At 50.2% G+C, this 24,375-nt stretch overlaps 1 protein-coding gene across 1 annotated transcript in view; it reads left to right on the top strand.

Moving 5' to 3' along the window:
• The window catches only part of LOC128274142 (P protein), a 29,562-nt gene extending 5,297 nt beyond the window's left edge, over positions 1-24,265 (top strand). The window contains exons 3-12 of the mRNA XM_053012248.1: positions 15,263-15,366; positions 19,315-19,677; positions 19,750-19,934; positions 20,002-20,736; positions 20,802-21,131; positions 21,210-21,367; positions 21,440-21,629; positions 21,688-21,835; positions 21,910-22,003; positions 22,062-24,265. Of these exons, the coding sequence (XP_052868208.1) occupies positions 15,263-15,366; positions 19,315-19,677; positions 19,750-19,934; positions 20,002-20,736; positions 20,802-21,131; positions 21,210-21,367; positions 21,440-21,629; positions 21,688-21,835; positions 21,910-22,003; positions 22,062-22,146 (2,392 nt within the window). The 3' untranslated portion in view covers positions 22,147-24,265. The remainder of the gene's footprint in view (positions 1-15,262; positions 15,367-19,314; positions 19,678-19,749; positions 19,935-20,001; positions 20,737-20,801; positions 21,132-21,209; positions 21,368-21,439; positions 21,630-21,687; positions 21,836-21,909; positions 22,004-22,061) is intronic.
• Positions 24,266-24,375: the final 110 nt, after the last annotated feature.

Below are 24,375 nucleotides of genomic sequence, written 5' to 3'. Positions count from 1 at the left end.
TCATCTGCATATTGATTGACGAAGACGATCAAAAAACTTTCCACCATCGTCATCCTGAAGATCGGCATCGTCGTCGCGTGTGTCACGTGCGGCGCTCGCACACACAATTGGACACACGGAATTGAAATGTCGAGGAGGGTCGAGGACCACCATTACGTGGCTGCTTACGAAAACGCAATTCGCACGGCCACGGAGAGCACCCGGGCTCGCAGTGGATCCTAGAGACCCAATTTGTTGTACTGGCTGCTGGTTATGCGAACCCCTTCCGCCAGTCGAGCAGATGTCTCGTGAGGTGCTGATGGAAATTTATGTGACCGCCTTATCAAGCGGATTAGCGGATAACTACGCGCGCACGCGGTCCCGCACTCGGTGTGTCCTTGAGGAGAGAGCAGACCAAAGGCCAGCCGGCCAGGTCGTGGATTCGCTCAATTCGCCAACCGTCGATAGCGTTCGAAGTCGGCGGGCACGCGTTGACGACTTTTGGGTGACGCATGGAAAGCGTCTAAGCGGGAAAACTAATTGGCGACGATTGAGGAAGTTGAGCGTAACGGAACTCATCCGGGTGTCTATGGGAGAAGTGCTTGTTCTCACTGACTTATGGAGTTACGGAATGATCCTTTACGTCAATGGTAATCTGAAACAAGCATTAAGGTTGTTGAAAAGAGCCAAATGAGATCTAAGTACGAGGTATGTTCAAAAAGTAATGACAATTTTGGGGGCTGTAAGGATGTTTTGGGCTAAACTAGCTTCACCACAAGCCACAGTCAACATTTCGACTGCGTCCGCGCTCTTAATTTCGTTTTTCACACAAAATTTGATACAGATTCTTTGCCATCCATTTTTTGGAGTAAAAAAATTGACGATAAGGCAAAACACATTACTTTCGTATGTCGTATGCCCAAAACTAACTTGTTAAACCAAATTATGATCAGCAGCCATCGGTCCAATATTGCAACATATCGATCTGACGGACGATCGATCGATCGATCGATCAACCTGCGTCGTTGTCCTGACTCTGACTCTAATTGTTGCGCGATCGGCAGTAAAACTGTCACAATAACTGACGTTAATTCCTCTGGAAGAACTGCTCGCCAACTCGTCGCCACCGCGCAAGGGTCGGTTTCATCAACATGTTGCCGCCGCCGCCGCCGCCGTCGCAGCCGGTTGATGAATTTGTTTCGCTGGACATAAAAATCAATTAAGCGCGGAATGCGCAAAACGATCGCCAACGTGCGAGACGATCGATGGTGCCGGACAACCGGTCCCGTTCAATTGTCGAGCTGGATGTCACGATGAGCTGGAGGGGTGAGATATGATCTTCCTCCCGGCCTCTGAGGCCGGGGCCCCGATCTCGGGGGTTTCTCGGGAACTACCCCCTGTGGCGGTGTCTTCTTAGAACGATAATAAAGAAAAATTGGTAGATCGTTCATTCGATTACTAAACCACTCGGAGAGCGATCCGAGTCGAGCCAAGTTCTACGATGTAGCCGTTGGGCTGTCCTAGTTTGACCTACGGCACGCGCGTTGATGGGGTTTTGTGGCCATTTTAATCAATCGAACCATGGGCGACCACTGCGACCGATTGTGAATGATCGCGCCCCGGCCGGCCTAGGCCCATGGGTCACCGTGGACGTTAGTCACAGCGTTTGACTATGCGCACGCTCGCAGGTTGTCATCATCGCGTGTGACGAGTGACCCTAGGTGGATGGGTCCTGGGCACTCAATTAAAAATGCGTTAATCTCAATTGATCTCGTCTACGGGACACGACTACGTCGTCATCGTTTGCAGCTGCAGCAACCCCTTTTCTTCCTGTGACAGATCCTTGAGATAACCGTAGAGCTGATTCTACACTACGATCGAATGCCTCCGCGGACTCCTAAGAAATTCCCTAGTGTTCGCCAGGTAACGTTACAAACCAAGCTCACCTGGGTTGCCGTTGGGTAATTATGCAAGAATCGCGCTCGATCGTGAAACTGATTTACATGCTCACGTTTGTGTCTTGGCATGCAACTGGAATGGGCTCGACTATCGGTGTCGGTCAACCTACGTCCAGATTCTTGGACCGCACGGTTTTCACGGCCAACCGGGCCCGAGCCATGTCCGGAAAATGGCGTCACGTCGCCACCCGTCCAGTGTCGGGGAGGTAATGTAAATTATGACAACTCCACCTGAACCCGGCAGCGATTAGTCAGTTCGCGGTGACGCAGTGTGCGCAGGTGGCCCACCGGCTGACCAGCTCGTGCCCGGGAGCCGATTAGTCATCTTAATCTAGGACCACATTCGATGATCGATATTATTAATCAACTTTGCACCTTTGCACCACTGTTTTCTTGTTAATTGTTTTTTGAGCGGCATTATCACTGAATTTATTTCTTTATTATTTTGCTTACATAAGCAGAGATCTTTATATGAATTTGCTAATTGAAACCGTGGAGTGTACAGAATCTATCGCCGCCGCATGATCGTTTGAGCCTCTGCTGAAGGGCTAATTTATTCGTTCTGCATCTCATTAAAAACATGTTATTTTTATTAACAACCGCCAAGATGTGATCGTGTCACTGTGCGCTGAGCTGTGCTGGACCATACTATGGCGCAGGCCGACCCGGACCCTACACCCCCTTATTAAGTCACACACTATCACCCGACCGCATCTTCGCTTTCCACCTAATAATCAGCGGCATTGAATGCTCAGGTGTGGGGTACGTCCGCCGAAACGGGGAGTTTCCAATCTCATTTCCTGGCACTAAAAGCTGTCGAAGTTGTGTGTGCTGCACCTTGCGCAGGTGGGATTTGCAGAAAGCAATAGAAAAGCAACAATCGACAGTCACGACGAATAAGGTAGCCTAATCGTCACCAGCGACTAGCGACGGTGGGTCGCAGGCCATCGGCTGCCAGCGCTTGACACCTATTAAATCTCATTAGCGCACAATCAGGAATGGAATGGCTGCTATCGGAAAGGGCTCTAATGTGGCAAGAATTAATAGCGCACGGGGTTTGGGTTTGCCCGGGCTTGGCTAGGGCCGGTTTGTGGCTAGGCGTTGTAGCTAATTAACCGTCGGTGGTGCTTTTCAGAAGGGAATGTCCAAGCTTGCATTGCGAGTGGCATATGGATTCTCCTGGGGACACCTGGCCCTTATTGCCCAGACGGTCGATCAAAAGTGTCAGTTGAGAGGCTTGTAATTCCATTTTATTTTTTACGCCGAACCGTTACCAGAGATTTATATTGGAGACTTCCAGAGGAGGTGCTTCAGCCGGCACTCGTTACTCTATTTTTAGTACATTTGATAACGAGTAGTGTTGTCTTCGCCTTCGAGTGTTCGTCAGCGTTCAACAACAAACAACATTTGGGGTGCTCACGGACGCAAGCTCACATTCCTAACGCCGTCACGGACACATCCAAACAAATTCGTCGACGCAATGGCAATTTCACGTACGCACCGTATCCTCGTCGAGTGGGTAGGAAAAATGATTCTCCGGAGCAAATCAAATTCCACCCCGGACCGTGCCCATCCGTACCGTGGCTGGAAACGGTTTTAAACGAGGTTAAGGTAAAACGATTCTCGCCCGGAACCCCGAGCCCACGAACTTCGTCGACGCCGGGCATATCATTTGGCCAAGGTTTGTGCCAAGGAGCCACGCGAGCGGGCGAGCCGCCGGGCCGCTCGTCCCGACGGTCGGCGGAAGGACCTCGACCGGTATTGATCCAACAAAACACCGTGAGCGCGACCAGCCACCGCCTCGATCTGGCGGTGCACTTGTCCGTTTGCACGCCAAATATAAAATCATCTAAAACTTGTAAACTCGTCATCATATCACAAAACTGTGCCAATTAACGGATCGCACGAATCACGGGAGCGTGTCACGGACGCGGACACGGCACGGCGATACGCGTTTGCGTGACCAGCGAGCGAGATTTGCTGCAGATTCAGAAGCAAAAATGTTCGGGCAGACGGCATGGCGACAATGGCCCGCCGAGTTTCGTGTCGGTCCTCTGTGTTGGGCCAGTCGATGGGTTTAAAGAGCAAACGCGCCACACGCAACGCAGCTCGCGGGCCTGAATGATGCTTTTTTCGCCCAATTACTTGCGCAAATGGGGGGAAAAAACACGGAAAACGTCAAAGCCTTAAAAGTTTACCATTGTTGCCCGTTGTTGTTGGGATACTTTTTGCTCTCGGTCTCGTTCCGCTCGCCGCGTTTTTGTCACCGGAAAGGAAAAGCGGAGGCGGCCGGAGGGATAACAATATTTGCAGCAAACTCGAAGTGATAAGCAGCGGAAGCATACCGTTTTGTTGGGTAGAATTGATATTTTTTTTGCTTTGCTACTGAGTGTTTGATGTTGCCAAATTGTTTTGAGTACGGACTTTGTTTATTTTGTAATGTTTTGCTCGGTTTTTAGCATGTTAATGTTGGTTTTAATGAATAAAGTGATACCGATATGACTGATACCGATGCCGATATGACTTATGTTCAAATATACTATGCTTGATTGAATTTTGACATTGAAAAAATAGATTTTTACTCAAAATGGTTGCCTTTTTGTACTCAAATACGCTCACCATTGTGCGCTTCCCTAATTGATAGACAATTCCGTGTGTCCGAAAGGAGAGCGAACCGTTTTCGACTCCCACATCACGCACCGCGTCGTTGAATGGACTTTCATGGACTGCAATAAAAAACGGTCTCGCGCGTGTGTGGCATGTCGCAAAAAACCGAAAGCAAAAATAACATAAAATCCCACCGAAAAAAACGGTTCGTTTTTTGGTTTGGCTCCGTCGCGGATGATACTGCGCCCTGAATATCAACAGATCGCACCCCGCCGCGAACCCGTGCCGGGCATGCAAATTGACCGCTGCGGGGCCACAGGTGACCCTGATCGCCACCGCGATGGTAATGATGCCACCGCCAGAGGGCCGCAAGCTACGCATCGCTGATCGGCGCCCTCGATGCCCTCGATCGATGGCGATATGTCGGATCGGACCGATCGGTACGGAAACATCAATTGACAATGTTGTTCATTTGTCGGCTGCGTGTCGGCTGTTACTTCCCAGGGAGGGTAGTCAGGGTGTTTCTTTTTGGATTGTTTACTGTCCGATATCGGCCACACTGTCGATGATTGGCATCAATTGAAACGGGGTCCTTTACCGTCGTCCGAGGCTCCGCCAACTCAGAGAGGGCATCGACGCTGTGTTGCAAGCACCAATATCGACACACATTCGTTGCTTATCTTATCGGATGCCGGGTACTATCGTTAAATTAACATCATCATCGAAGGGACTTTAACGGGTGCTTCCAGTAATAACCCCCTACCGATTGTTCATTTTCCTCATTAACCTTCGAGGGCGCAGGCTGCCGGAACGAAGTGTCGAACCGCAAAAACCACAGCAAGAGCCCCTTATGACGTACTTTAGTTTGGCGTCTACACATATGCCCCCAACACGTGCCACATGGTTCCCGTGTTTTATTAATTTCCTGTGGTAAAATTCATAGAACAACTCCTGAACAACGTCATTGTCAAAGGGCACGAAACGCCTTTGAATGGGCGTTGGATTGGAGTTGGGTTACCATTCTCCCCGACCCGACACGTGTCAACCCCAGCCGATTACGTTGCAAAAAACCACAAAGTATGTGGGCAATTACTCTAATAGTGTTTCGATGGGCTTCGTAGTATTTTGATTGCAAAAACTAAGAATCCGCGATGCAATCAATATCACCAACTCTGGACCGAGGACCGAAAGTCCTCGAAAATGCTGGAAAGTAGCTGGATTCGATCGTTGTACGCCTTATCACCGCGGGTTTTAATTAAGTTTTCGCTGCTTTTTTCTCCTTTTTGTTGATTAATGTAGCTCGGAACGGGACACTCTACTGTTCACTGCGACTCACTTGCTCCGACCGGGAAAGCACGTACTTTACGCTCCGTGGCCACGGTTTTGCACAAGTTGGGCTGAGTCGGTGAATGAATGAGTGATTCATTGACTAAAGAACTGTCTGCTTTGTTAATGAGCAGCCTCGCAACCTCTCGACGATTGCTGTGTGGGATTATCAACACCCACCACGCGTGGCATTCCATTTGGCTGATTGTAATGGGATAATCAAATCAAAGCATCTTCAAAGTGAGGCGAAGGGTTTGCTAAATTTCGTTAGGAAGCTTGACAAACACTCGTCTGTGTTATTTGCCAACAAGGACTGGAGCGACCGGTTCAAAACCCTCGTAAAAACCCGAGCAATGCACTGTTGTGCCCTAATCGGTTTCATCTCTTTTTACGGTCCTGTCTCGTCCTGTCTCGCCTTGCTTCCGGTCAGCCACCCAAGCCGCTTAGGGCGCGGCCCCGTAATTAATGCGCTCTTTAGCGTAATGGCGGCCGACCATACCGGGATGCGCCACTCCAACAAGTCGCGCCGTGACGTCATTGGCGGCCGGCGTGTGAAGGAGCTAACATCAAGAAGCGATAGAAGAAGCGTATTAACCTTGACCAGAACGGGGTGCCAAATTTCGATCGGTTCCCCGGTCCAATGGTTGACCACCCGTCTGTACGGGTATCGATCGACATCTTTTCACTTTCGCCTCCGATAGACGATTCTTTGACCACGGCCATCGCACCCGGTGCGAGTGTGCGTGTGTCTGTGTGTATGTAAAAATAAACTTCACTTTCAAGCTCCATCGGCACTCCGTTTCCCGTTCGGATCGGGTTGGGCCGGGTCGGGTGTTATTGAAAGGTTTATTTTTCCCCAATGGCCTCCCACCGCCTCGGTTTTCCCGTGGGGTAAAGGACGTGAAAACCGTCGGTCAAACGGTCACGAACGTCACGAGCACACGAGAGAACCGAGAAGAGAACCGAGGGTTGGCAGTTGGCGCGGGCTGTTGGGCGGGTGTGAAGAAGCGAACAGTTCTTTTCCATTATTGGTTTTCTTATCATCACCACACAGTGGATTCATTTATGATATGACAACAAATTTTGCTCCGCTTAGAATTTGCAACCGGTCCACGCGCTCCCATACTTATGGCCAGCGGTGTAATCCGGAGAGGCGACGCGTCAGGAGAGCGTTTCGAGAAGAAGAGCGGACGCTGGAAGTGAGTCACAGTCGGACCACTGCCATTAAAGCGCCTAAATGTAGATAGTGGGCGCTTGACAAATGATGAAACATCGGGCGCCACGATCATCGACTGAGCGAAGAAGGAACTTGCCCGTTAATGCCGCACCAGGCGGCTCCATCGGTACTTCGATCGGTTTTGGTTGTTGGGCGGACGCATTCGAAATGTTGACTGTGGCTTATGGTGAAGCTATTTTCACCCAAAGCAGCGTTTATCGGTGGTTCAAAATGTTCTCAGAGAGCCGAGAAGATGTGAACGACGAAGAGCCAAGTTTTGTCGAATGTGAACGGTTTTGCGTACAGTTTTCTTCAATTGCATGGTCGTGGTGGATCATGAGTTGTTGCCAAAAGATAGAACTGTCAATAAAGAACATTTCCGGCAAGTTATGCGCAATTCGGCCGAAGCAATCCGTCACAAATGCCCGGATTTGTGGGAAACCCAAAATTGGCTGTTGTGCTCCTGCTAACACATCATGGTTTCTGCCCGAATTTTTGGCCTAAACAACTCTTTAGTGATGCCAAAGCCACTTTATTCCCCAGATCTGGTCCCCTGTGACCTTTTGCTGTTTCCAAAACTCAAATTTTCGCTTCGTGGTCAATTACTTTTGGAATAGACAAAAAACGAAGATGAGCCAAAACACGTCCAAGCAAAGCAGCTGTCAAAAATTGACTGATTATTCAAAATGGCCGAACTTGGCACCATAGGTGAGTGACATGAGTAGCAACATAATGCCACCAAAAATCGAAAATCGGATATACGTAGCCCGGGTAAATACAAAATTATCAGAACTTTTTGAACACACCTTGTACCTCAACGACCAACAATCTTTTCGCAACAAGTCCTTGGCCTGAAACCGATGATTTCTTGCAACAAATTCCCTTCTTTCATTGGGCTGGGCTCGTTCGCACGTTCCAACGCTCGCTTTCGTGTTCGTGCGCTGTGTTCCGGGAGTTTGGAACCGGGAACCGGACCGGGTTTCGATTGTTCGAAACGTCGCGTGTCACGCGACTCTTTACAGGTTTGGTGGCCAATAAAACGCCATTCAGTTTGTAATGAACTTACTGCCGTGTTTACAGAGCGTGACACCAGAATTAGCAACTGGTGGTCGCAATCGAATGCGGTGCTGTTATTAATGCAAAAGGAATGCTGCTCAAAAAGGTGTTTAACGGCTTTTGCGGGCCCTCCAGCGTCACTGTCTTAAAGCACTACGCAGTGTCGGGTAGTGTCAACCCCCGTCGATGCCCAAAGATTCCGCTTCTCTTTCGGCAAACAAACATCGTGGTGACGTCGAGAAACGGAAAAAGATGATGCAATCCGCGGGTGAATTGATTTATCGGCCATCTTAACACCGTGCCGGGCTTACATTCGCCCGATAGCGTTATGCTTTCGCAGGACTGCGTAGGAGGAGGGCCTAAAATTAGAAGCCCTTGACACAGCGCAAAACAGACACAGGCTTCGTTCTTCGTCCACCGGGACCCATCTGTTGGGGTCGTAAATCCTGGCTTCAGGGTCGGCGGGGCCGCGGATTAATATTCGCTTGCTTATCTTGTGGGGTTTGCGCGTCTAAACAGATAGCGTGTCGCATGGTTGCTTCCCCAACACGTGCTGCTTGCGCTGGACCCCAGCATTTTAACTGGAACTGATTAACGTAACCGGGAGGATTAGTAGATTTCTCCGTCAAACTCGAAACAATGGCAAAACAAACGGGCCGCGTCTCGTGACTGCGTCGGTTGTGTCCGGCGCGACTACGATATTAATTTTCTGTGATCCGATATCCGATGTCCTCAACCCGATAGCGTTCAAAAACGTGCGGTCGGGAAAATAGCTCCGCGAAAGATAACGGAGGCTACCGGCGCGTTAGATATTTCCATTCCGGACACTCGGGCCACGGGCCACTGGAAACAGTGGCCACAGCGATCTTATCGAGCGTGGCAGCGCCACCGCCGCAAGTTGGTGTCGAGTGAGATTGACTCATATTGGTGACTTACATTCTACCGTAACTCATCGCTCTGAAGTGCTCCCAACAAAGCTGCTGCACGTGCGCCGTGCCGTGGTGAAGGACTATGTGAGCCCCGTGCTCGGGTTCGTGGAATTCGTATTGCGTGTGTGTGTATTTAGTTCGGTGTAAAAATTGGCGCCACAATGCCGCAGATGGAAGTAACATACGTGTTCTCGAATGGTGAATGGAGGAAAAGGTAGGGACATCACGGAATTGGGAGGTCCAGGAAAACGTATGACGCTGTTATAGTAACGACATCATCAACAAACACGCCACGCAACGCAATCCGAACCCGGTCCGCCCGGGGTGGTGGGTTGCTGTGGCAAGTTCTTTTCGATGTTGGGGGTGGTCAGTGTGTTAGCCCCGCCGAACCGGTTCGCAAACCGTACGCCCGGCGGGTCTTTCGGTGTCTGGCTTTCACGGAGGAATGCAACCGGCTCATTGCTGCAATTAGGTGCCACCTGCAGACCAGCTGGGCATTTAAATGCGAATCGTGTTGCAGCTCATAACTGCGTGTCGAAATAAATCCAAATCATTCCCTTAAACTGGGCCTGTGACAACTCCGTTACATCCCGACTCCGTCGCTGTTTTATCGGTGCGTCCAGCACCGAGTTCTTCACTTCAATTTGGGATCCAAAAATAGCCCTCCACTATGCTCACCAATCACCATGCACCACCATGCTGGCCATGTTCCGGACGATGCTCCGGTTGCATATGCTGGTCGAGAGAAAGAGAAGCCATTGAGAGCGAGAGACAGAGCAGACAAGCACCTGACAAGACATGTCAATCTGGTTCGCCCATTTGCATCTGTGGCCATGTTAAGAAAAAGGGTACCAACTGTGTGTGAAGCACCGTTCGTGGTGCAATCTTACGTTACGTGTCCTTCATTCCCAAACATTTGGGATATTTTTGTGGCACCTTCGAATTTAAAATACATTTTCTGGGAGACGAAAATAACAATTGGTAAATGAATGGCACCGAAAAAACGCATGTGTGTTGCGATGCTTTCGCATGTGTTTGCCCATTCAATTATTAATTTTCCAAAAATATTTCTCACTTTATTGTGTGTGTATTAACTCTTTCCCGCTACGTTTCAACCACCGACTGCGTTCCATCCTCATTGTCGCGGTCGAAGTTCACTTATCGTCTCATCCTTCTCACGGTTGCCGGTGGTCACGCTGGTGTGTTATTTTTGTTTTAATAATTTTCCATCACTACACCTACACCGTGGTCACAGTCTCTCTGGTCTTTGGCCAAGACTGTCATGCTGCCTACTGTCCGTGGCCGACCGTTTTTTGCTCTCGCGTTGACATCATCAGTAGCCGGTGGCGGCGGCACTATGGAACAAAGCACTTCCCCATGTTTACTGCTGCCTGTGACTTACGTCCCCCCGGGTGTGCTACTTGCGCTCTGGTGTTAGTGGACGATTGTCAATCGGTTTGGTGTTTGGTTGGAAAAAAGGCGGAAAACCTTTCAAGCGCTCAGCCGCCCACCGCATCAACAGAGCAGGACAATCTAATCGTAAACGATCAGCGGGATGATCGGTGGCCTCTAGTAGTAGTGCGAGCAGCATTATAAGATCTGCCTCCAACATCATGCTCTCTGTATTTAATTCTCCTGTCTCTCTCGCTCCCTCGGCTTTCTATCTCTATCACTGCCGCGCTATCTCGTGCTATCTCTCGATCGCACCAAGGTTTCATTGATCTGCTGTCCCGGTCCAACCGCCAGGCTCTGCTCGTTATCAGGCAGACCGACAGAGAGAGAGAGAGAGAGCCAACTTCTCGGTCGGATTGTTTGGTCACTATTCACTGTGTGCCGGATTCACTCCTCCGGACGGTGTGTAGTCCTTCACGAACGCTCGGTCGCGCACCACCCGCAGAGTGACCGTTGACCGTGTGTGCGCGCGCGCGTCAGTAATTGCGCGAAAAACTACGCCAAAACCGCCAGCCAGAAACGGTAACGGCGAACCGTTCGAGTGATCGATCCTGTGTCCTTTGGCGTGCAAGCGAAAGGATAGTGCGCAACCGAAGCTCCGGCGTTGCTCCCGCGCATGACGTGACGACAGATTGCATGAAAGCCAGATCGTTTCAGTGCGCCGTGAAAAATATTATCATTCACAATGTGTTGAGTGAAAAGTGCACTGAAGTGATCATCGCTCCAGTCGATCGTGTGAAGTGTTGCGAATATGGTTCAACGCAAACAGTGTGCTTTATAGCGTTGGCAACTCGTCTGACAGGGCTGACGATTCTCTAAAACTCGAAAAGCTTAACCACTTAGCGCGAAAGCGCCATTTTCTTGTGGCGAGCTCGTAATTCTTCGCGCCCGACCGTCGAGGACGAACATTTTTCTCTTCGTGGACCCATCCCAAAATGCCCCGAAGAAGGGCGACACACGACGGGCGACGGAGCTCCGAGAGATAATTTTATCCACCAAACGTCCATTATGAACGTCTGCGAAACCATTTTTCTCGATTGCGTTTGGCGCGCGCGCGGGCGTACGGTTTTCGTGGGTCACGGCACGGACTGTTGTTGTTCCCGGCGTGAAGGTGACCAAAATCTCACCCCCAAACTCTTCACACATCGATTCGTATTTTTACGTGCCACCACACCAACGTGGCGACCGCAAAAAAAAAAACCCTTTCGATAGGCCGAGCCTCTCAAAACTCTCAAGTGGACCGGAAGAGACCGGGGGCCACAGGGCGAGAGCGGTTAGTTGGTGAGCAGCATAGCAGCGCAATGCGCATTTTGCCGCTCCATTCATAAGTTCTCCAGTCAGTTCTCAGCTGATAGTACCAGTGTCGGGGTCTCAAAACCGGATCGAAGCGTTATCTCCCGCTAATTTGGAATTCGGGATTTCGAAAGAACACCCGGATACACGGAAACGTCCGACACCACGTTTTTGCAACATGACAGTTCGGACGCAAAGACCGGTGCCGGGGCGCATGTTTATTGGTGGCAAATCACGTCCAGCAGCCAGCGAGCCAGCGATAAGGAGACTAGAAATCAAAAGTGACCCCGCGTTCGAAAGCTGTTGCTACCGGTCTTCAACTGATAATCAACCCTTTTGGGGGCGGCATCCTTTAAAACCGGCCAATAAATTACGACCGATTGTAGGTCGCTCTGTGTTTGAAACGAAATCCGGCAGAGTGCCACCGGACCCGATCCATCATCGGTGATACGCGTTCCTTGCAGTGCCGATGACAGTTTATCATTACAGGCTCTTTATGTGGGGCCGCATTTGATTAATTACTAATCAGACTGGCAGATTAGGGGCTGGAGGCAGTGTGGTTGTGTGTAGCAAAGTTCATTAATTTTTAAACCCCGTTTCTGTTACTTTTTTTGCACCATTTTATTTGTCGTTCAATGACGACGCTTCATCGTTTGGCCCAATTACGCGGGGCTCAGGAAGGCGCGATAACGGCACCGCGCGATCGCCAGACGGCCGTGATGGGCCAGTGCGTGAGTCGTGAGTGGCGCAGTATGATAGCGAAAATAGAGCTGCGCTTCACTTACTTACTTAGTCGGCTATTACTTGCGGCGAGTGGTCCTGGACTACAATAGACTGGTTGAGCTGCTTCTGAGCAGGAGATGTTCAATTGGGGATTCCCGTTGTCCGACTCTGCATCGCTCTGAGACTACTAAATTGGCCGTACCGGACTCATTCTAGTCTCTCTATCTCCGTGAGTCCGGGGCCCTATCATTACGCGGTCTTTGTTGATGTATGGGGAGCGTACCTTAAATTAACCCACCGGCAGCCGACGAAACCATTACTCATCCGGGGTATGGCCGTGCAAAATTGATGCTTCGGTATGATTGAGTGAATCAACGCGCCGGTCCCCACCATGATGATGAGGGTTAGACGTGAGCCAAATTGACCGTGGACCATTCCGTTTTCTAATGGCTGCTAGTGGCGGCCTACGGCGACTTATTATTTTGCCAATCTCTCGCCATTCGGCATAAGGCACAGCAGGATGGCACAGTTGTCAACACGTGGGCCGGTGGACCTTTGGGGAATTCTCGGGAGGCGTTCGTTCGGTACAGCTTTATAAGCGTGTCGCTTTTGTGATATGTTGTTGAAATTTATTGGCAACCAACCTAGTCACTGGGGGGATGGAAGTGCCAAAAGAATTGGGCAGCTTTTCAGATATTATCACCGCTCGCGTGCGCATTTCCCAGCAAAAATCAACCGACTGGGAAGCGTAGGTGGTCACCAGCCTTCTGCTGAAAGCATAACCCAAAGCCTTTGAAGCAGCGGATTATCTTTGACAAACATGTTTGAGGCCGGCCAATATTGGTCCGTTGGTGAGCCGTTTGGTTTGGTTGGAGTTATTCTTGGAACATGCATAGAAAATACCAATACCAACGGAACATATTAGGCTCGATTGCTCTCGGACAAACAGAGGGCCATCGACACGATTGCGTCGGTTGATGGTGGGTTGATAAACCCTATTTTGGGCACATTTTCCGCCGAGCTGAGCATGAACATTTTGAACCCATTTTTTAATGCCTGTGATGGTAAGGGCAAACAACATTCGAACGAAACACAATCGTACTGAGAGAATTGACCGCAAATATATTTAGAAACACGAAAACAACGCAAAGGACGTATGTTTTACATTATTCAACAATAACTGCCATTGATGAAGCTTAATGGACCGTGGTTCATTTTGTAAGCAACATTTTAGTTAATCCAAATGAAACGAGAAGAGCCTCAATTGAATCAAACAAACCTCTAACAGTTGCTTCCGATTTTCGAGGTACCCGTGACAGAGGTCCCACTTGCTTGCTAGGGTCCTCTCCTGAGTAACCACACCGAATTCGGTCGAATTTTACAACGACCACCGAAGGTCACACGCGGCCCGTGAAAATCGCAGCCCCAATCGCGGTGTTCGTGAACTCAATAAAAATGACCGGCACACGAGGGGGCGCGATCGACCGACCGACAGACAGATCGTGTTTGGGGTGAAGCAAGAGAGAAAAAAAACATTAATCCCCCCACCCGGTGATGGCTGTGAAATGTGAAGGAGCCACTGCACGGCCGAGCCCGTGATCACGATGGCCCTCGCTTTGACAATGAAAACGACACAAATTAAGCGACAAATTATTGCCGCGATCCCCGTCGGTGTGCGTGTGTTTTGAGTAACAGAATTTGTAGTGGTTTTCTATCGTCATCTCCCCGTACCGTACACACCGTACGAGCACAGGACCTGTGATTAGGGTGACCATCGTGCGATATTTTACGCCCCATTGAGCCCTGTTGAGTTCAGCGAGTAATTTGCCAAATCTAATATCAACGAATTGAGCCGGTTTCGTGTGGTTTAAAGGTTTTAAAGAGTGTGTTGGCCGGCCCATGAGCTGAGCGCGTGCTGACAGTAAAGTTTGCCGGAAGCGCGAGAGTGATCCATAGATAGAAGAAAACTAAGAGAAAAAATCGTACCATTTTCCCACCGGTGACCCCCCACGACCGTGAGTCAGCGTGACGTGACGCGATATGGACCCGCAGAGGTGAAGACCACTCGCAATCAGTGTGTGACTCGAACGCAAACGTAACTCGCTTGTTTTGGAGTGCAATGCACGCATTCCCCGGAATTGGCTCTAATTGGCTGCTGAGTGCATGATGAATTGGTTAAATATTTAATTTCCTTCTCCCATCCTAACACACTCACACCGGCAGCCTAATCTAACCATAGCTGTCCAACACCGTCACCTAATTGCATGCACCCCGTGCCGTCGTTACGTAGAGATTGAGTAGAAACTAAAAGTGTGTGACAAAACAAAAACCAGTGTTCAATGGCGACCGTGGCGAAGATCGAAGGCTTTTATGCTAATTGAAGTGCGCCTCCCTCCCGGGTGCGCCGCATCGCTAACCTGCACTTGCATTTCTGTGTCCCACGGCACACCACGGTACTAATCCTGCACGGTAGCGGTCCACCACCAATACACAGTCCCGCACGCACGCACGCACACCACGCACACAACGCACAAAGTACTCGGTGGCCCCGGGCTCGGAATGTCGAAGGCGAAGGGCAAAAATGTCGTCTTCAAGATACTGCGGCTCAGGGACGAGCAGAAGGAGCGGGCCCGGCAGGAAGAGCTGGACCACCTTAACCCACGGCGCGCCCCGTCCGTCACGGTGCAAACGATCCGGCCTAACCACTCTATCATTTCTCTCAGCCAGGTGACGGAGGCATCGCTGGAGATATGGCGTACGCTTCCGGCCGCCATCCGGCAGGACCCGAGCCTGGCCTCGTTCCGGCAGGAGCACGAGCGACTACACGGTGAGTAGCTTTAGCTTTAGTGTTTTGTTTTGTGCCAACAAATCCGCAGTAGAAGAGGTCCTTTTCTGGCCAGTGGCACCTGTTGATTGTCTTCGCTAGAAACAAAAATCAAGCAAAGCATCCACATTGCATAACCCGGGCGCTCAACTGGCAGAGTGCTAGGGAATTGCTGAGCTGTGGCAATTTTGCATATTAACATTCCACTGAACGCACCGAAAAACGTTGTTTCGCTACGTTTCGCAGGGATGCTTTTGAGTGAGGGAAAATTCCCGTCGACACATCGTCGCGTATGCCAAGCCCCTTATCCGTGATGTAAAAAAAAACACCCCATGGCAACAGTAATACGGCTTCGAGCGGCTTCTGTGAATAGAAACGATCAGCATCGTCACACCCAAAAGTCAGTCCCGTCCGCCGTTCCTCCTGGTGGGGGATTATGTTCCGACCCCTTTACGTCGGGCGCCAGGCGCCGATAACGCGCTATGGCCACGGCGATGATTTGCCTGCCGTGCCGTGACCTAGAGAATGTTTTGAGAGTCGCATTTTTTTGTTCGCCTTTTTTGTGTGACGAAGAGAACACAAAAATAAAAATTACTTTCGGTGACCGGGAGCGCTTGCCACCCGTTTGTTTGGTTTATGCAACTTCAGACAGTTTTCTTTTACGTTTCGATGGTTTTTGGATCTTCTTTAGGAACCCAAAATTAACTGCACGTTATTTCTGTGCACTAATTGTTTGAATCACCTCCGTGTCACTTTGAACTCGAAATACTGAGTAAAGGACTTTCGAAATTTCCAATGATATAGAAGATGCATTGGTAACAATTTTTGTAAAACTTTGCGATGGTCGTACAGGGATCTCGTACGCGCCCCTCATACTCCAGCAGATTGCCCCAAAAAACGGTTTGGACCTATCTCAACACGGAGTGGCAACAAATTGCGTAACAAAACCCATCATTCGTTATCATGCCCACTGCGTGGTGTCGGACACGGATTGTTGGCCCACACACACACCTTCGACCGCACGGGAAGGCACGGTCACGTTTTGCCGCTGATTAGTGTCAATGCTAGGCGCTCGTTATGCATACTAAACCATTGTATCGTCGGTGTCAATTGATAAATTCCCCGTGCACCGCCTTGACTGACTTGAACCGGTAAAGCCTGGCGCGCGAGAAAAACACGCAAAACATAACATGTTGCTTTGGTCCCGCAGCAATTGAAAGAGTCCATAAATCATCGAACACCCTTTCTTGCGTCATCCCTCGGCACATCCTTGGTTGATCCGCCCAGCGCCTAGCGGATCAGTGCTGTCGGTGGTGACGAAGGTAACACGAAATTAATTAGCATGAGTTCCGCCCAAGACTCAAGATCACCCCGTGCAATGTTTTTGTTTATGCCGGCGCCCTTGCTACCGATATCATCATAAATCAAAGGGACCACATCCTCACGCCCATGCAAACGGATGAGATAATTCGCGAAAACAACGTGCCCCACCGAACGGAACGGAACGGGAAACGGCAACGAGCATATAAACCACTCTGTTTAAGATGACTCCTTGATTGCTCGTCAAGCGTCAGTCAAGGGGGGGACGAGAGGATTTCCAGCGGCTTTGGAAGGGTCGCGGCACTTGGCGGCCGATTGTCTTTGATGGAGGAGGGTTCAAAATTGAAAGTGGAATAAAGAGGAAAGATTTGTGCGGATTACGCTTCACATCTTACGGATTAACTTCGCTGCTGATCGTGGGGTGAAAGTTTCGTAACATCGCTGGGAGCAGTGCTTAACTTCTCTTGTCCCATCCACGTGGTTTTTTGGAGAAACTGTGACCTTCTGATAAGTTTCATGCACTAAAAATAAAGAATTATTTAACCCATACGACCGAACCGAAACATTCAAGAAACCTTTTAAAGAACGAATAATTTATCGCCAACCACCAATAGAGTGGTTCATTTGCGTGTTAAGTCTTACTCGTTAGCTATTGCCTACTACGTTGTGTGCAGCCTTCTGCAGTACAGAAATAGCTGAAACTGTGAGCAGTTGGTGAAGTGAAGCGATGTAAAAATACATCGGCGCCGCCGCCTCAGTGGATACAGTTGACGGGATGCAATCTATTTCGTCATGGAATTCACGCCTAATATTGTTCGAAAACCTGGATTGTTTTCACAACATCAATACGTCTTTAATTTAAAGAGAAGATTAAAACAGCTTTTGTTATTGAGTTTAACAGCTTTTTAACACATTTTATCCATTTCAATCATTTATTGGTTGCACTGAGCTATTCATCTTTACGAGTTATCCAAAGGTTGTGATGTTTCCGATTGCTTTGTTTATCTCCGGCTCCATATCTCCCCTCCAATCGCCACCGTCAACGTCCCCTCTCTCGAGTGCATCTCCTCGTCGATATTGCACCGCACATTGTGACAGTGACCCGCATTCGCTGCTGTCCCCGTTGTTTTCGTTTTTTCAAAACCACACCAATTGCCCGGTTCCATTCCATTCGATAGACTCGACGACGACAAACGCGGCCCGCGGTAGGCGGCCTTGCCCCCGGTAGCCGGCCAGCCACTCGAAACTCCAGCGAAGATTGTTTTCAATTATTCTATGTAAATGTTCGAGCATGAAACATTTCCGCTCATTATCGCATTGACTGCAGCGACCGAGGCGGAAAGCGAGGCTGAAACCGCACCGCACACAGCAAAAACCCGCTTCGGATGCGACTGATTTCGGGCTTGATTGATTGTGTACAGCGCACACACACACACAGTGGCACGAGTGCTGGACCCGGCTGATTGTATGCACCGATTATGCTACGGGTGGCGCACATGCTTCCGAAGGGTGCGCCAGTGGACGCGGCGATCACGCGAGAGATCTAAAAATATGCGCGGCCGGCACGGAGCGCATTATGAAATATGCTTTAGACCGCGCGTGGACAATGAATCTGGCCAGGAAGTAGTAATTAGCTAGAGGGTTGTTACCTTCCGCGCTATCGATATCTGAGGGCGGTTATCATTGCTTTTTCGCGTGTGTGTTTTCCGGGAAGCGTTGCCGCGATCGTCCGAAAGATAGTCGGAAACGTTTTATGTGTCCCCACCATCCGGTGCCTATTTACAGCGCAACGTAACATGGAACGTTAATTTAGGCCTTCTACAAGCTGTTTGCGATGAGCGGCGCAATTGAATCACTGTATTGCGTGTCTCACTTCGGAGCGCTTCAGTACGTGACGGTGGGAAATCGATAATCTGCCACACAGTCAATCGATGGAGGCGCATGGCCTTGGACCCGGTTTTTTGGTTTGCTTTTTATCCTTGCATTTGCCAGAAAAAAATAAAAACTACAAAACGATATGAATTGCAGTGCCTTGGCCGTCAGCGCTTTGGTTTGTTTCATCCGAAAAAGGGGATTCTGTTTCATGTTTACATCACTCGCCGTGCCGTCAGAACGAGCGACGTTTTATCAGTCATGTTGACGACATGTTACTGCTGTTACCAATCATGAAGAATTTCCAGCTTCAAACGGTTTGTTTACGGAGACGCTCTAGCCCACTTGTTGTCTTTCCAGTTGTACTGGTCAAGATACAAAATTATCCATTCATAAAGGCCAGCAGACTGCTTCAATATGGCGCACGAGGGTGCTCTTGAACGGAGCGAAGTTTGAACCATAAATTAACCTCCGTTTAGTCCGACGCCCGGTGGGCGTTAATTAACTAAGTCTGAGGAAGTTAGAGAAAGACCGTGTTTTGAAATGATGACGACTCAATGAGTCCCCATGTGAGTCCATCAATTGACGCTGATCAACCCGCCAGTCGAGAAAGGTTAACCGGGTTCGGGGTTCCCGACACAAAGTGTAACGATTGTCGCCCGCTATTGAACGCAAAGCTCATGCCACAATTCTATCGCGATGGTACGCAAAATATGATTGGCAACACTCAAAAGCAGCATCCTTTCCGGTTCGCTCTAGGAACGGACGAAGATCCGCTTCCGAACGAAGACGTATCGGCCGATGATGGCGAGGATAGCAATAGCAAGGAGTTCATCACAATCAAGGTGACCAACCCGGACTCGAGCATCGAGGACAGCAGCAAGGTGGTGGAGCAGTGCCACGAGAAGAATGGCCAGAACGCGACGACCGATGGCGAGGGCGAGGACCACGAGGCCACGATTGGCCACGAGGCCAGCCACCACCAGCACAGCAAGCTGTTCGGCTACGTCAAGGTCGGCATCCTGCTGGTGGTGTGGCTGTTCTTCACCGGCTTCCTGATGTCGGTGCACGAGAAGGAGCTCACACCCCGGCAGCTGTCCGTACCGGAAGCAAACTATCGAAGTACGTTCACCCATTGTCCGCCTGCTGCGACAAACGCGAGTCACTAATCGATTGTCCTTCATCTCCAAACAGCGTACATTCTGCCAGAGTCACCGCCAACCTCGAGGATAGGTATCGCCCTGAAGGGAGCCTATCTCAGCGATCAGCACCACAACAACACGATTACGTACTTGTTCGTCAACCTGCAGCTACTGTACCTCAGTAGCAACAGCTCGAACGCGAGCTACTTCCAGGAGCACGACGTGAAGTACACGGAGGTAACTAACTACGGACCGCAACTGACTCCGGTAACCAAACTAACGGGAACCCCTTTTTTCCTCGTAGAACATCACGAACGTCTGGCAGGTGCCGATACTGAGCACGCTGGACGCGATCGACCAGTCGGACGAGATCACGCGCAAGCACGTGTTCGACGTGGGCCCCATCAACCACCAGAAGGTGACCAGCGGGAGGGCGGTGGTCCGGGTGCGCATGGCCACCAACCTTGAGGCCGACTTCCCGACCAAGTTCACGTACGATCCGACGCCGATGGACGTGGAGGCCGGTGTCATCTACGCGGCCATCGTCCTGCTCGGCCTGTACGTGCTGATCATCTGGGAAATCGTCCACCGGACGTTCGCCGCCATCATCGCTTCGACGCTCGCAATCGGTGTCCTGGCGGCGATGCACGAACGGCCCAGCATGCCGAAACTCATCTCGTGGATCGACGTCGAAACGCTGCTCCTGCTGTTCGGCATGATGATTCTGGTGGCGATCCTGTCCGAGACCGGCATCTTCGACTACCTGGCCGTGTACGCGTACCAGGTAACGAACGGCAAGGTGTGGCCCCTGATCAACTGTCTGTGCATCTTCACGGCGGTGCTGTCCTCGTTCCTTGACAACGTCACCACCGTGCTACTGATGACACCGGTCACGATACGACTGTGCGAGGTGATGGAACTCAACCCGGTGCCGGTGCTGATGTCGATGGTAATCTACTCGAACGTCGGCGGGACACTGACACCGGTCGGCGATCCACCGAACGTCATCATCGCCTCCAACAGTCACATCGCCAAGAACGTAAGTGAAACGCGGCGGCCGGATTTGGCTCAGGCACACTAATTCTGTTCCGTTCTCCTTTCCAGGGAGTCAATTTCGCGACCTTCACGCTACACATGGCGATCCCGATCTTCTTCGTGATGATCACCACCTATTTCCAGCTGCGCATGAAGTTTAAGAACATCAACGATCTGCGCTTCAGCGAACCGCAGGACGTGCAGGAGATCCGTCACGAGATCGCCGTGTGGCAGCGGGCCGCCGCGTCCCTGTCGTCGTACTCGAAGGACGAGGACCTTGTGCGCGAGACGCTCCTGAAGAAGGTGAACCGATTGTCGCGCTCGCTGAAGAAAAAGCTCGTCACCGGCTCGGTGCCGGTCGAAAGCTACAAGGCGACACTGGAAGAGATGAAGCGCAAGGTACTCAACAGGTCGGAAACTAAGGCGAAAGTGATCGGATCCTAACTCTTCCCGGTTTTCTTTTCCACCCGTACCCAGTACCCGATTCGCAGCAAAGCCTTGCTGGTAAAGTCGGCCATCACGCTGGCGTTCGTAATCACGTTCTTCTTCCTGCACTCGGCGCCCGATATACAGAAGCTGTCCCTTGGCTGGACCGCGCTGCTTGGCGCGCTGTTGCTGCTGATCCTGGCCGATCGGTAAGTTGTTGAGGACAACCGGCCGGACCGGGGGGATGTGCGACTAATCCTTCTGCGTTTTGCGTTCTCCAGCGAGGACATTGAGTCGGTGATTGCACGCGTCGAATGGTCGACGCTGCTGTTTTTCGCTGCCTTATTCATCCTCATGGAAGCGCTGGCCGAGCTGGGCCTGATCGAGTGGATCGGCAAGCAGACGGAGAACGTTATTATGTCCGTATCGGAAGAATCTCGCCTGGCGGTGGCCATCCTGATCATCCTATGGGTATGTGCTTGCCAACAGGCCAATGTGTGTCCCTTTTAACACGTGCCCCTCGCTCCAGGTGTCTGCGTTCGCGTCCGCCTTTGTTGACAATATCCCGCTCACCACGATGATGGTGAAGATTGCCATCGGTCTTGCCGAGAACGAAACGCTGGATCTGCCACTGCAACCGCTCGTGTGGGCGCTGGCGTTAGGAGCTTGCTTAGGAGGTTAGTAGGGGAGGGGGCGGATGTCCAGGAAGGATTGGCGCGATGATCGGCTAATTTATTTCCCCTTTCTACAGGCAACGGAACGCTGATCGGTGCCTCCGCCAACGTTGTCTGTGCTGGTGTTGCTGAGCAGCACGGCTATAGGTTTACCTTCATAGAATACTTCAAGTAAGTGGTGGGGTCTTCGACCGCTTTTCGGTGATACTAATCGCAGTTCGTCCTCTAGGGTCGGTTTCCCGGTGATGGTCGGCAGTGTGATCGTCTCCACGATCTACCTGATGTTTGCGCACGTCGTCTTCACGTGGCACTAGAAGCGGCCGCTCCGTCACATCACGCCTGGTTATGTGCGTGTGTGTGTATGTGTCTGTGTAAGGTTGCCATCCTGCTTTTCCCACCCATCCGGATCCTTCAAATCCTTTCCCACAATTTCCAATGTTTGTGGCATCGATCGAACGATCGTGAGTGCATAAGTTGTAAGTTGTGTGACGTGTAGTGTAAGTATTGAAGCACGAAGTGCACCGAAGAGAGTGCATCGTGAATAGAGTGTGCAACGAAAGATCGTGATCGCGTGGGATGTACCGATCAGCAGCAACAGGTTATGTGATAGTTCACAGTGTAGGGCCGGCGGCCGCCGGCTTCCCCAATTTATCAATGACACCAACACACATCCTACATCCACCGGAAGGACCACCACCTAGAATGGCATCAACCGCATCAGCCGAGCATGTGATAAGTCTATCCCCTAAGCTGAAGGACGGCGTTTCGAAGGCATCGCGGTGCCAGAGGGTGTAGTAGCGACATCAATTGTACCGAATATTGTTATGAACTATGCATTTTACACACACACACATACACACACATACACCATAGAAGAAAGTCAATTGGGACATCACGCGGTAGAGAGTGTTAGCTACCCACAAAACCTACCAGAAACCAGACATGCAGTTATAGGGGGACGATAGATACAATTACCTGGTAGGCAGCACCCCAAGTATCCCGTATGGGAAGGATCCGAATACTAGAAACCTCCCTCCTATACAATCGCCAACCGGACCGGGCTCGACCGATACTTTCGGGTGGAAAGTATAGTCGCCTACGGAGTAACTCGAGAGCCCAGAGTCTCTAAGTGTTATCGTTTTCAATCTTTACTTCTTGCATGTTAACTCTGTACAATTCGAAAGTCCGCGTGAGTGTCACGAACGTTAGGAACGTTAGGCGCGGTGCGGATCGGTTTTAGAAGACGCGAAACTGAATGGCATGCTCGTTTTTGTTATCTTTTATCCCGTTCTTTATCCCACCCACCCCCAATTTGTTTTGCGTTTGTTTTGGCGTTGTTTCGTTGCGCATTGCGTTGTGCTTTCGAAAGTGAAATAAATGATGCAGGCGGCAGCCGGAGGAGAGCAGAGCGTTTTAGGAAAACGTAAAGTGTAATCGAACCTGTTTGTTAAGTTATTTGAAGGGCTGAGCGAGAGAGAGAGAGAGGACCAGAACGCCTTCCCGTTCGTGCGAACACACACGTGCAAAAGACATTCCAATACACGAGGAGCCACCCAGAGAGGTGCCGGAAAGGTGCAGTGGCCGGTTTAATGTAAAATATCAAACAACCGAGCGTGGCAGAGCAGAGCTTTACCGTAGCACCCTTTACTAGCGAGGGCCAGTGAGCGAGTGAGTGAGTTTCCTCACCTTTGGCCGGACGTTAGGGGCGGCAGTTATGTAGCCAATTGTAGATAGCTGGAAAATGGAGAAAATGGGCCAACCTTCGCCGGTTGAACGGTTGAACCGCAACACCGACATCTCAAGAAGAACATCACACGGTGTGATTGATGGCGCGAGAAAGGAACGAAACGTACATATATATATTTTTTACCACGTGCCACAACATCGTTCCAGAGTTCCTCCGAGATAATGGCGAGTGTTGCGTTTGTAAAAAAATCTTTCGAGCCTACGAAAAAAAAACAAACTAAACAGCAGCAGAAAAGTATGAAATGAAAAGGCAAAAGACGATAGGAAAATGTTTTGTACGTTCACACACTAGCAAACGGCCTCGAACGGACGTGCAGAACGAAGGATGTTTCCCTTAGTTAATTATTTTCATACCAAAAAAAGAAAGTGAAGAGCTATAAGTAGCGTTAGCGAAAAGTATGATGTAAAATTTGCCAATGCAAACCACGTAAGAAGTAAGCAAACCAATTACTAAGTAGTAGAGCGAGTAAAATGAAAGCATCACTAAAACCAACCAATTCTAAATCCAATGGACGAGCATCGAGAATCGAAAGAAAATGTACGGCAGAAAGAAAATTGTGGATTCACCAACGGAGAAACTTTCGCTGGTTTGGTAACTCGCAATTGAAATGCGCAGTACAGTCCGAGCGGGCAGACATTTGCAGTGAAAACCCAAAGTGTACTAGAAAATCACAATAAAACAATATGTTCCACAACTTTATTTCGGTTGGCCAAGAGATTTTAATATTTTTACACTCAAAATTGTAAGCAACACCGATTGCCTAACTTTAGGCGCTTAAGTTTCAGCATCTCAGCCT

The sequence above is a fragment of the Anopheles cruzii genome, chromosome 3 (genome assembly GCF_943734635.1).
Source record: "Anopheles cruzii chromosome 3, idAnoCruzAS_RS32_06, whole genome shotgun sequence".
NCBI classification, from domain to species: Eukaryota; Metazoa; Arthropoda; class Insecta; order Diptera; family Culicidae; genus Anopheles; species Anopheles cruzii.
The sequence above is the reverse complement of the archived record's forward strand: the minus strand, read 5'-3'. Positions and strand labels throughout refer to the sequence as shown.